A 14,652-nucleotide genomic window follows, 5' to 3' on the forward strand; every position below is an offset into this window, starting at 1 on the left:
TCTTTTCTCAGTGTAGAAGGCATTTTTGGAATTCTTCAATAAAATGTCTATCTGTCTGAATATTGTTTAAAGAACTTCTTTCTCACACACGAATATCTCAAGATACATTATTTATTAGGTAATTATTTATGTTATCAAATAAACAGAATCATATACGGGAAAGGATACATCACAGGATACAGTTTGCACCGTGTCGGAATAAGATGAGAGATTAACTTTATATTTTTTTATTGACCTTTCAACGTCATAAAAAAAAAAGTTATACCTGCAAATTTAATTAAAATAATATATCTAATAAATTTATAGAGCATCTCGATGAATTTCTACGTATCTAGTTCATTCCATGTTGTGATAAAAAAAACTGTATATAAGCTTTCATCGACTTTGCACGTGTCTCGCGCCCAGGAATTTCGGCACGGCGTCGAATAAAAAAATTAAGGAATGCCTTTTTTTTTTTTTTTTTTTTTTGCATACTTGCGCTGCGTCAGCGCGCGATTTCCTAGAGCGCGTAAATACTTTCCGGATCCCGTGGACTCTGCTCCTCGTATCTACTGACGTATGCACGAAATCCGGATACATGAAATAAAGTGGGGGCACTCGGTGGCACGTGGTCGCCACTGAGATGCGCGTGTCAACATAAAACGAAGCGGCAAACGAGACCGGAGCCCAGTGTGTATCTGACGGTCGATCGCTAACGATAATCGGAACGATCTGTGCGGATGCTCGTTGTCGATCGTTTGACAACAATTGTTTGACAACGGCACGAGTTGCAATCGCGTGATTTTTTGCACACCTGCCGGCGTGAAGCGAGTGTCGCGAGTACGCGAGGAGGAAGAATAAGTATACGTACGAAGACGACGACGACGATGATGATGATGATGATCAGCAGGGCTCTTATCGCGAAGGTCATCACCTGCATTCTGCTAGGATGTTGCGTGACGATGCGAGTTGCGGGCTCAGCGATACCGATGTGGGAATTTCTCTCGAGAGATGAGAAAGTGAGTACCAAGAATCATTGATTATCTCGAAATATATAGCGAATAGTTTGACGCGACGAAGATTTATCGATCTTTTTTTTTATTAAGTTTCTATAAATAAAAATATGAAGAACTCCTCTCTCGAGATGTGTGAGAGAAATCGTATTAAAATATATTTAGTAAATGTTGCCTATTCCAATTGATGAAATTTACTCCGAAATTTTATTTTATTAATTAATTCTATTTTTTTTTAGAAAAATATGGTAAACTACTTGCGCTTTAATGTAATATGTAAAAGAGGATTGACATAAGATACTCTAGATCGGTTTTTTTTTTCAGATATTTAATGAGCGAAAAAAGTTTATTCGCACGTCCTTTTTTGGAACAATTTAAAAAAAAAATATTAGGTGTACAACTTTGCTTCCGCCGGTTTTTTTCCGAAATTCGAGGCTTTATTGTAAAAAACTGGTTATACATTTATGATTCAAAGTATTGTCCACCGTGCCAATTCTTTTTGACTTTGACTCGAGTCTTCATTAAGTAATGCCTCCAATCCTGCATCTTCGAAAACCTTCTCTCTTCCACCGCTATGCCGGTCTTCGACGTGAAAATCACCGTTCTTGAAGCGTTGAAACCACTCGCGACACGTTCTTTCACTAATAGCGGCTTCACCATAAGTATTTGAGAGCATTCGATGAGCCTCAGCCGCAGATTTCTTCATATTGAAGCAGAAAATTAAAACCTCCCGCAAATGACGAGAATTTGGCTCGTAAACTGACATTTTCAATCGAGAATAACTTTATGATGCGGACACAAATCGACTAATGTTTCTATGGGGTTATGTTGACAGATGCCCAAGTTTATCGCATGACGTCTATGATCTATTTATTTCGACCGCTACTTACCGCTAAAGCCATCTATAGGAAAACGGCGGAAGCAAAGTTGTACACCTAGTGTATATATATATATACGTTACTGTAAAGTGTTTCTAATAATAACACAATCTTTATTTAGACTCTGATATGTTGACTAAGACACTTCGTAGCAAGATTTCAAAAAAAATTTAAAAATGTTTTTTTTTTTTTGCATACACTGTAGTTTCACATACGCATTTAATTTTTATTTCCACTGACATTACTGCCGTTTAATCTCTTTCATTAATCTCGCATGAAAACACGAATGGGAGATATTCCTAGTATCTCTTCGTCGTATCAGCGCTGTTCGATGGACTTTCACCAAACAATCAAATGCGTTGCATCCGAACCACGTGTCGGACGCGATCTCATTCGTCCTACAAATTTCATTTAACGATATCCACATTTAAATGAGTTAAAATGAAAAACACGAATGAAAAATATATTACGTATGTGAAAAATATCTAAAAAAGAATTCGTTTCATAAATCTATTTATAACATTCCTATAAATATTTGATGAACGTCTTCGAATTTTAAGTATTTGTTTTAAAAATTCTTTCAATAATTTTTTAAATGAGCACTTAAAATCCGAAGATTATAGAAAAATAATTACTCTCCTTCTTCCATCGCTCATTTAACGAACTTGTATTTGAATATCTTTTGGTGACAAAGGTATTTTAATTAAAAATTATTTTGAAGATCATGTAATGTCATATATATATATATATATATATATATATATATACAGGGTGACCCATTTTAACTTAGGCAGCCAAATAACTCGAAAAATAAGCACACTACGAAAAAATGTTTAGAATCAAAATTTTGTCATTTCGAGGGGGACGTACAATGACGTTAAAATGAGCCCCCCCACCCCTTCCCCTGGGCCGTGAGGGGGGGCAAGTTTGAAATCTTAAATGGGAATCCCTATTTTTTATTGCATATTCGGAATCTTTGGCTAAAAACACATACAATTTGTCTGAAACATTTTTCTCGATTCATGATAGATGGCGCTGTAATCGACGAAATTCAATTTCTTCGATTTCTCTTACTGAGAACCCATGCTTACGATTCTGCAATAAATTAACAATAAAAATACCACGTTTTCATTGTTAATACTCGAAATTAGTCTTAAAACAAACTTCTCATTATTTTTTATTACTCATTAATTACTTCTCAAGAAACTGCTTTTAGCGTAACCTGCCCTTTAGGCAACTTGAATGGTGCAAAGTACCGAGACATTTTGGACTTTCCATCTGATGGAGTTCCCTTAAGTATCCCTCCAAAATTTTGTCCATTTAGTGCCAAAGTCACAAGTGTTTATGTATTTTTTTAACATTTGTACTCTGATAAAATTCTGGTAAAATGGCAAATTATACGCCTACAGAAGTAGTCGATATTCTTATAACCTTTGGCGAATGTGGTAGAAATTACAGACTTACTGCCCGTACTTATGCGGAAAACAGAAAACTGCTACGTCCACGACGTTGTTCCTGGGTTACGCTAAAAGCAGTTTCTTGAGAAGTAATTAATGAGTAATAAAAAATAATGAGAAGTTTGTTTTAAGACTAATTTCGAGTATTAACAATGAAAACGTGGTATTTTTATTGTTAATTTATTGCAGAATCGTAAGCATGGGTTCTCAGTAAGAGAAATCGAAGAAATTGAATTTCGTCGATTACAGCGCCATCTATCATGAATCGAGAAAAATGTTTCAGACAAATTGTATGTGTTTTTAGCCAAAGATTCCGAATATGCAATAAAAAATAGGGGTTCCCATTTAAGATTTCAAACTTGCCCCCCCTCACCGCCCAGGGGAAGGGGTGGGGGGCTCATTTTAACGTCATTGTACGTCCCCCTCGAAATGACAAAATTTTGATTCTAAACATTTTTTCGTAGTGTGCTTATTTTTCGAGTTATTTGGCTGCCTAAGTTAAAATGGGTCACCCTGTATATGTATATATTTTTTTTTATTTTATTTGACGAATATTGAGCAGATCGTGCTCCAATGTAATATTTGTTCGTTAGTTAATTTTCCGATAATGCGAATAGTCTCATAAATTATACATTCGGTATTGCGGAGTTGTAAAAATCAGGAGGCATATATTAATCTCAAGCTACTCGATGTTATCAAACAGTAATCGGTCGTCGATCATTGTTGCTGATTTTATGCTTGGATCGTAGCATTTATCTTAAAGCTCTCATATTTTCCATGAAATGTTTTCAATGTCCGTAAGACGATGAATGATTATAAAAATGAAAAAAAATCATCGCGATTACAACGATCAGCTACCGCGAAGTTAATTGCGATGATTGTTAATCGTCGCCATGACACGATAATCGTGCGGATTCTCGAAAGCCGACGTACGTACGGAAGATGATCGAAAATTAATTAACATTTGTTTCCAACAATATTCATCGACCTGTGAAATTGCTGGAAATAAAATATTTCTTGATTATATATAATTATTTCATTAGTACGGATATTTTTCTAATTAAATAAATTTGAAATGTATGTGGATGTTTAGGTTCTTTAAATTTTATTTTATTTTTATTTTTATTTTTTTTTTTTTTTGTGGGGGGCTGACGTTTATCGCAAATTAATCTAAACATAGAGTGCAATGTACGCAGAATCTTAATTGTCGAACGCTGACTTTAAGGTCGAACTTACCGCAAGTTATTGAAAGAGTTACTTGGTATACTCTTGGCCAAGGCTGTGGACACGGCATTTCGCGTCTGCATGCACCCGATTAAATGTGTGCAATATTCTTAGAGCAAGTAAAAGTGATCGCGAATACCGAGTTGAAGTTCAAGTGCGCTATCTGAGATTAGTTTCAAATTAATGTACAAATTAAATATCGATTTCGGTTTTAATTAGACGAGTAAAAAGATATCGTACTAGAAATATAATTTGGCGTATCTCTTTCGAATTTTAAATAATGTACCCTGGTAAGAAATATGTGTTTGAAATTTTTTAAAGTTTAGTTCGATTGTAACATTTATCATCGTGAGACAAATAGATGAATCTTGAACAATTCAAATACATCGTATCTTGCTTTATAATCAGCGGCAAATACAATATTTTCCAAATGAAAGTACAAATATCGCTTGAAAATGTAAAAGTATATCTCTCTAGCGTAACTACATACAGTCATATCATTGTCTTTCCGCGCTAATTCACCTGTAGCCGAGAGTCTCGCTAAAAAAAAAAAAAAAAAAAAAAAAAAAAAAAAAAAAAAAAAAATCTCCGCTTTCTCCAAATTTCCCGAATCGCAACGGAAACGGAATAATAATCCATTATTGATCTAAAGGATATTAATCGTTAATAGTAACCGTATGTGCGAAACATGAGATAAAAAAAAAATATATTCCCTCTATTATTATTATTATTATTACTTGGTTTCAATTTTAATGATAATTTTAAGACTTGATAGATATTTAATAATTTTTTATGAAGAAAATATTAGCACACATTTAGCGACAAAAACTTTGAAAAATATTCAAAAGAGAGATCCGAGAAATGAAAAGGATTTTGTCTCACCTTATAAAAATTTCATAAAATTTTTTTTAAATCGTCATAAATTCTTTGTCGAGAGGCGAGGAACAAAAGTAGACAAAAGTGGATACCGGGTTCGTTACAGAAGTATCATTAGAAATTCTAAGATCGGATATGCGCGTCATCGAAGCAGCGTGCCGCAAAAGGAGAACCCGTCTCTGTGTGTGGACATCGTTCTCGTTATATCCTCATCGTCGGCGCGAGATCGCGACTGCCACGTTTCACGCGACCGATGAAAAGACGGTATCGCGCAACCCGATGAACGTGATGAACGGGACGTCGCATCGCGCATACATATATATCTCTTTGCTTGCAACTGTCGGTTTCCATCGCCGGTGTTATACATTGCGGAGTTTCACCGGACGCGATCGGAATGTGCGGTCCGCATTGCGACTCCGCACGATTCAACTTTATATTTTCGAAAATAATTATTCTTCGTTTCATTTCTTCTCTTGCACGGTCCAACGCGAAACCTCTTTTAATCCTCTAAAATTAAATGATAAAATTCCTTATTTAATTGAAAAACCTCTCTTAATTCTCTAAAGTTTTGTATTAAAATTGGATGATAAAATTCCTTATTTAATTGAAAAACCTCTCTTAATTCTTTAAAGTTTTGTGTTAAAATTAAATGATAAAATTCCTTATTTAATTGCAAAACCTCTTTTAATTCTCTAAAGTTTTGTATTAAAATTGGATGATAAAATTCCTTATTTAATTGCAAAACATCTTTTAATTCTCTAAAGTTTTGTATTAAAATTGGGTGATAAAATTCCTTATTTAATTGAAAAACCTCTCTTAATTCTTTAAAGTTTTGTGTTAAAATTAAATGATAAAATTCCTTATTTAATTGCAAAACATCTTTTAATCCTCTAAAATTTTGTATTAAAATTAAATGATAAAATTCCTTATTTAATTGCAAAACCTCTCTTAATTCTCTAAAGTTTTGTGTTAAAATTAAATGATAAAATTCCTTATTTAATTGCAAAACATCTTTTAATCCTCTAAAATTTTGTATTAAAATTAAATGATAAAATTCCTTATTTAATTGCAAAACCTCTTTTAATTCTCTAAAGTTTTATATTAAAATTGGATGATAAAATTCCTTATTTAATTGAAAAACCTCTCTTAATTCTCTAAAGTTTTGTGTTAAAATTAGATGATAAAATTTCTTATTTAATTCCTTATTTAAAAATAAAACTAATATTACAACTCGTTGGATTATTTTGTACCAATAATAAAGACGAATCATACGTTTAAGAGAGTAATTCTCTGATTTTAAAAATAATAATCAAAAGATATTTTTAACGCATCGCATATTCATATTTCGCAGACGTATGAGATCGATGATTATTACAGCTTTTAAATCTGCCTCTCTCTCTCTCTCTCTTGTTTCAGATGAGTCACTTATACGGATTATTCAGTAAACAAGTAGCACAGTTTTGTGCCGATTCATCGAGGCCGGATTGCAATAAGAATCTACTTGTATCCGGCATAAGGAGCCTCGCCAACACGAATGATATCGTTCTCGATCAATTGGATCCCTATCAACGCGGTGCCAAGGAAATGAGTAAGGAAGCGTTTTCGTAGCCAAGAGCGATAGAAATTTCTTGCGTTTACTTTTCTGACCGAAACATACGTATAAACTACAAATTGGTTGGTCTTGACACTCTTTTCTTCTCGTTTACAGTTTGGCGCGCCATGGTGGGAAACAATAGATTTGCATCGAGAATCGGCCACGAGAATGACGAATCTTACTTCACGACTGAAGCCGACTTGCTAGGTAAGTGTATATTAGAAATGATTGAAAAAGTTGTTTAAGAATCGCGAATCTTTCCTTGTCAATATAATGATCGTTGAAAAAGACCTCCAGGCATTTAGATATAATAATATGAATTATGAGATTGGAGGAGGAGGAGGAGGAGAGGAGGGGGGAGGGGAGGGGGGAAGAAGGGGGATATCAAAGAAATACACGATAAAGAGAGAAATCTAGTTCATCCTGGTTCATCCGAGGGAGAAGAACGACGTTATGGGCAGCGCTTCTCCATTTCAAAAAATCTTTTTTTCGACGGCGACCTCGTGAACGGAATCACATTCTCGAGAAAGTTTTAGCGGCGATTTCGATCACGCTCCTAGAAAGTCTTTTCTTCTCCTTCAGTCCCTCGTTGATTGCTTTTAATGCTTTAATCGCCGTGAGCTTTCTCCATTCTTTTTGAAAAAAGGAGCACCGTGTGTCATGCGTCGATTTGAAATGATTTAACTCGACTCCTAGAATTCTGAATTTGTAACATTATTAGAATTGTATTGTCCTCGTCGTACCATAGACTTTTGTTAAATGCGCTGTATCACGAACGGATAGAAACGAAGGCAATCCAAAAGATCGTCGCACGGCCTAATGCAAAAACCTCTCCCAATTCTCTGGTATTGAAATTAGGTGATAAAATTCCTCAATGAAAAATTAAACTAACATTAATACTCGTTAGATCATTTTATACTAGCAATACAAAGACAAATCTCAATTTTTTTTTAAGAGAGTGATACTAAAAATAATGATTAAAATATATTTTTAATTATTAAATATTTACATATGTTTTATTGTAGGTTGCTTTGCGAATAATAATATGACATACTGCAATATTAAATATTTTATAAATATACAGATAATATATTTTTGTGTAGATTTACATTGTCATGTGAATACAGAATATTTCGAGATATATTTAATCGATGGAATGATCGATTAGCATTTTTGACAATGAGCGTAATAACAGTTTTACGCATCTAATACCCGTATTCATAGTCCTTCCTTATTTTAAGGACGGAGGAAGCCTCCATGAAGGATTCCTTGAATCTGCAAGGCCACCTTGTTTCATAGATGGACGACTCGAGTCTCCCTTTCAGAAGGAAGGAATATTTTAGGGATTTTTAGTGACCGACTGGAGGCAGCACCGTTTTATGCTGCCTGCAACTAATTTCATATAATACATATGAAAACTTTTTCGTATCTTCAAAAAATTCCACGGGATTTTCCCAATCGCGAATGCATCTTTTCGGAATCCGCCACAGAATCCGATTCTCTGGATTTTCGTCTTCAAATCCATCGTCAGAATCATTTAAAAATTCATTGTCCATTATCCCTTTTTCCTTTATACACTTTCAGTTTGAGAGCGCGACAACAAATAACCACAAAACCACACATGTAACGAAACTAACTTTTGGAGGTTATATTTGGTTATATTCTGCGTATCGTCTGCTAAAAAGGTCGCATCACTCCTCAAGGAAGCTCGTGACCTTCCTTGAGATAAGGGAGCCAGTAAGATTTCTTGTTCGGTCAAGGAAAGTTTATGAAACGTGGAACGAGGAACAAGGAATCCTTATTCCTCAAGGACGGACTATGAATACGGGTATTAGACACCTAGACGGAGATAGGTAATGGACAGGTCGCGAAAGGAGGTCACTTTTCTCAATGTCGAAGATGAGGGTCCCTACAGGGGCGTACCATTGTGGCTTTCACATTTTCTCTATGGCCCATATTTAACATGCGTATATGCTAATGATACATCGACACGCGATGAAAGCCGCGAGCGTTGCGCGCCCGTGATTTCAGACGTTTACCGATCAATTATCAAACCATTCGCGTACGAGAAATCTGACAGGCAAGAAAGAAAAGAGAATGTATAAGAAAACTTTTAACTCGATCTCGATGGACAGAGGAACGCAATATTCTTTCCTGTTTATATGATTAATGTGATAAGGTCAATAACCATTATGCCCATTACATTTGTTGAGAAATTTATAATGTAGATATTTACATTCGTTTACTCGCTAAAAATACAGATACACGCACTGAAAAAAAAAATACACCAAATCCCAAAAAATTTATTTGATTACAAAAATTTATTTAAAAAATTTCCAAAGGAATTAGTTATTTCAATCAGGCAGCAAATATATTTGAATTAGTAAAATACGAAATGAAAGCAAGGTACGCTTGTATAAAAAAAAAAAAAAAAAAAAAATTGTTTTTTATCTCTATTATTTCCTTTTAAAAAAAACATTTTTTATTCATTCATAAAATTCATTTCGGCTGCTTGTTTAAAAAAAAACGCAGATTTTCTTTATTTTAATAAATAATTTTTTATCTTCAAATATAAATTCTTTTTATATATTAAAGTTTTAAATAATGTAATTTAAAAATTATAATTTTTATTGCATGCAAGTAATAATTTATTCAATAAAACAAAACATTTTTAGACTCAAAGTATATTTTATTCAAGTAAAAGACGCATCAAAATGTATTTATTTGATTGGAAAAAATTGTATTTTTAATGTGTGCAAATACGTACGTGTTTTCGCGAAAGCAAATTCCCGCACGTCTCTTACAAAGTCCTTGTATCCTACAAATCGATGACATTCGGCCGGTTGTCGGAAGCGAAAAGAACACGGTTGACGTGCAGATATTGGATTCTGAATTATCATAATGCGGAGGTCATGTTTAGGAATATAAACGTGCGTGGAAACGACAACGCGGCCGTTGATCCAGAATGATGATCACCCGGGAGCGAAAGTCCATTATTCTTGTTCCTTTTCTTTTACGGATGTCTATCCCTTTTAAAACACAATGTAATACCGCTTTTTCAACATGTCGATTATCTATCTATCAATCTATCGTATCGAATGGTATGAAAGAGCATTCTAATATAAGCGGAAATAAAGTTTAAGCAAGTCTGGTAAGACTCGAAAATATGGATACGGCACATAGGGATTTGGAGTTATTGTAATCTAAGAAACGATTATAATAAATTATAATCGTGTATGATAATATTATAATAAAATATAATATAATAAATATATCAAAAATATAATATAATAAATTATAATATTTTAATAATATTATAATAAAATATAATATAATAAACATAGTAAAAGTATAATAAAAATATAATATTGGGTGATTGCATAAATTCGTGCCCGATTTAAATATAAACTTCAATAGATTATATTTTAGAGATAACACTTTTATTAATCAATTATATAGTCTCCATTCTTTTCTACAATGGTTTTCCAACGATCTATAAGCTTGTCAATTCCATTTTTGAAGAAAGAACTTGGTTTTTCTTGAAAAAAGTTTGTAAGGTGGTTTTCGACAGCTTCCTCGGAATTGAGATTCTTGCCATTTAAACTATTCTGCAAAGACCGGAACAGATAAAAATCTGAAGTCGCAATATCTGGAGAATATGGCGGGTGCTGCAGAATTTCCCATTGCAACTCCTGCAGTTTTCGCAGCGTCTGTTGAGCGACGTGTGGCCTAGCATTGTCGTGGTGGAAGATACGGCACCCACGTATCAAGCTTGGAAATGTATCCAAGCTTTTTTAAATGACGAAAAGCGATTGAATGATCGATGTTCAGCCTCTCAGCAATATCCTCAGTTGTAATCCTTGGGTTTCTTTCCACTAAGGCATGCACAATGTCATCATCAATGCCAGAAGGCCGTCCAGAGCGGGGTTGATCCTCCATGTTGAAATCACCATTTCGAAATCTGCCAAATCACTTTTTGACTGTTCGGAGAGCAGGAGCGCGATTCAAATAAACACTTTGAATATTTTTTTGTGCAATCCCAACACTCACGCCTTTCCAAAATTCATATAGCATTACATGCCGCAAATGCACCTTTTCGTTCTCCATTTTTAATGATTTCTCTTATGCACAAATGGACTTATCTGAACAATATCTGACGCTAAATTGACATAAGACAACGTCATCTATTCGGTGTAAGCAACAATTACCACACGAAAACAGTAGAACTCCGCCATGCAGTAACTTAATGCCATCTATGAAAATCGGGCACGAACTTATGCAATCATCCAAAAATTATAAAAAAAAATATATATATATATATTTTTATAATTTTTGAAATATGTTAATAATATTATAATAAAATATAAAATGTGTGTATTATATAAGTTCTAGCTTTGTAAAAAATAATCACATATGAAAATTTATACAATTGAGACACTACATTTTAATAGTGTAATTCGACTTCTGTCATATTGTTTCGCGATTGAGAAATCTATGAAATACCTTGTATATGCCTTTTATGACTTTAACAAGCTCGATCTTAGCAATGTATTATTTCGAATACGGATTTCGCGTAGCTAAATGCATATACTTCCCGGTATCCGTTATGTCTATGTAAATGGGCCTGTTGCTTAATCCTCGGTAACTAAATCAACGTCATTTTCGTGGTCACGCTGGCGCGTTTGCTAACGAGAAATCTGATGAAAAAGAAGAAAAAAAAAAAAGAATGTATAAGAGAGATACTTTTCTCGATGTTGATGAATAAAGAAACGACAGCGATATTCTTTCCGTTTTACATGTTATTAGTTTTACTTTTATTTAATAGTTATTAATCATACATTTGTTGAGAAATTAATGATGTAGTATATTTACATTTATTCACTCGCTAATTTATTCTCTCTATTCTCTATTTTATCTATTTATTCTTTATCTTCTTCTTTGATTGTTCCAGCGAGCAGCGGCAGCGAGACGAACGGCCTCGCGGAGGAGACCGCGGCGAGTGGCGATTACGTTCTACCATCAGAATCAAATGGGCCGTATCTGGCGGGTCCGATGGTGATACGAGTTTATCCGGATGGCCGACCGGTTCCGGAGGATCAGAAACGTCCGTTGCCGAGAGACGAAGACATCGATGAGCTCAGATACTCTCGTTTGCCATCAATAGAGGAGATCGAGGCTAAGAGCGGTAGCAAGTTCTACGGGAAAGGCGCGAACGAGCCGGCACCGGCCAAAAGGAGAATGTCCTTCGTAACCGACAAGGACTATCGACGATCGGAACCGCTACGTTTTCACGGCAATCCGCTGACCTACGAAAGAACAGCGTTTCGAGGCGCGATTAATGAACGCGGAGTGCGTTTCTATTGAAGAGAAAGAGAGAGAGAAGAGGGATATATTTCGTGTCTTTTCTACTCGATACGAGTTACCTCGCTATACATCATCTAGTGAAAAAATAGAAGATTGAAAAAAAATTGCCGCTAATTGTAAGATCCTGCGAAGAGATGTTTCCGTGATCGTACTTACTGCGATAATATATGGAAAGCATGAGAGACAAACTAAAGATATCTAGCGATATATAATCGTAATCGCGGTACGCGTCGCCATAGATTACGATTTAATCAGCTGTATAATTACAAATTTATTGCCAACGCGCATTCTTATTTATCTGATATCGTTGTTGCTATAAGTATGCAAAATATCGTATTCTTTTTTTTTTCCGAATCTTTTGACTGTAGAATAAGAATTTAGGACGTAACGAGGAATGTGATCCAAAAACTTTGTTTAAGATAAAAGTTTACGATTTATATAAATCGCTTATGTATCGATTTATATAAATAAGAGGAAATCACGGTTTGCGAACCACCTAAATTGGCTTGACGATTGGTCGGTAATTAAATTCTTATCTCGATAACACACGAATAATCGCCGACCATGAAATATCATTTAGTTTCTACTTATTTAATTTTATTCATTTATTATTTATTTAATACTCAATATAATTGTCACGGCACATGTAAAATATTACGACACGAACATCGATGAAATTTTATCAATTATCTCTTGGATTGTGATTAATTCAAAAATCTTAGACTCTTCATTCAATCTGTTAACACAAAAAATCGCACGTATCATTTATCCAAATTTATTTTGCGATATATTCGAGACGAAAAAAATAGCGGTTGATTAAAGTGAAATTCCCTTATATTTTTATTCCACGAATTTAAATCATACTTTATTTTTTCTCTGATATATACGCATCATTGTGTCGCATAAGGGAACCAGTGCACCTCGCTGAAAAAATAATATGTTACATATACAATATATTATCATTTTAATCACCACATACATTACGTTTTAATGTATAACAATATTTGTGCTAAAAAAATTATTGCTTTCGAAAATATCCATAGCTAGTTACATATACATAAAATATGTACATTATAATAATAGTAATACTCATGGATCATATCTGTCAGACACACAAATCATTGTTTGCATAAGCAAGCAACAATTTTAAAAAATCTACATGACGACTTACGTGACGATTACAATTGTTTATTAAATCTATACATTTTCACGCTTATTTGTAAATATTTGACGCATTTGCTATTAATTTAAATACCTACATCAATAAGATAAAACTTAAAGTATGATAAAATATAGAATGTAATATATATTTGAAAAGAAATTAACAATAAGACAATATGTGATAAATTAAGACTAACGTGATGCCTAATATATATGTATATAAACATACATATACACATATATATGTATACGAATCACTCTATTATATTGTAAGAATCTCGAGATTTGATATATGATTAAAAATATTTATTTTATAAGTGCTCAAGATTAACAGAATTTCGTTATTATTAATACATAATAATCGCTATAAACACACACACACATATTCTGTGCTATTAATACAATTATTAAAATTATCACTTCTCAGTCTTATGTGTATATTATGGATTGTTTATTTAAGTCATTATCTTATCTAAAAGTTGAAATATCTATTATCTTAGCTTTCAATTCTTTATCTTGTCATAAATAAATGAAATTTGTGTCTATTTTTTTAACTTTGACACATTTTTATCTTATCATCTTGACATCAATTCAGATTAAAAAACATACATATAGATTATAATAAATATCATTACGTATACGAATATATATATATATATAAATTCGATATTATAAAGATTTGACATTACGATGTAATGTTGACTTATACTAAGATGATAATAATATTATATACATATGTGTAAGTTTTGTATGATAGTGATATCACATATTTTAAGAGTGAAAAGATGACTTTAGGAAGCAACACACTATATTGCATCTTCGTATTATTTTTATACTTTGAAAGTTGTATAAAAACTTATATAATATATATACTTATATATTATGTATTTAATACTAATCGATGTATTAAATACATGATATTATAATGAATATATTAATATATAAACATATTTATATACGTCTTAATTTATCAATTTCTATGCTTTTGAAACTTGTTTAATACATAAAAATACATAATATATATATGAATGATTTCATATTTATAGATATATATGGAATTTCATACATTATATACATTTTATAAAAGAATATATATGGATCTTTTT

At 33.1% G+C, this 14,652-nt stretch overlaps 1 protein-coding gene across 1 annotated transcript; it reads left to right on the plus strand.

The window, feature by feature from the left end:
- The first annotated feature begins 323 nt into the window (after window positions 1-323).
- Window positions 324-13,915, plus strand: Reg-5 (Rhythmically expressed gene 5). Its single transcript, XM_070294484.1, has 4 exons — window positions 324-998; window positions 6,844-7,015; window positions 7,136-7,228; window positions 11,973-13,915. Exons 1-4 carry the CDS (start codon window positions 867-869, stop codon window positions 12,383-12,385), a joined length of 810 nt encoding a protein of 269 aa, XP_070150585.1. The 5' UTR covers window positions 324-866; the 3' UTR covers window positions 12,386-13,915.
- The last annotated feature ends 737 nt before the right edge of the window (window positions 13,916-14,652 follow it).

This window comes from Polyergus mexicanus, unplaced genomic scaffold, assembly GCF_030449975.1.
Source record: "Polyergus mexicanus isolate NDT 795.1 unplaced genomic scaffold, iyPolMexi1.0 SCAF_4, whole genome shotgun sequence".
Classification (NCBI taxonomy): Eukaryota; Metazoa; Arthropoda; class Insecta; order Hymenoptera; family Formicidae; genus Polyergus; species Polyergus mexicanus.

Coding starts and splice junctions, on each gene's coding strand:
- Reg-5 (XM_070294484.1), top strand. CDS start 867: ATGATGATGATGATGATCAGCAGGGCTCTTATCGCGAAGGTCATCACC. Junction 7,016..7,135: donor ACGCGGTGCCAAGGAAATGA/GTAAGGAAGCGT, acceptor TCTCGTTTACAG/TTTGGCGCGCCATGGTGGGA. Junction 7,229..11,972: donor GACTGAAGCCGACTTGCTAG/GTAAGTGTATAT, acceptor TGATTGTTCCAG/CGAGCAGCGGCAGCGAGACG.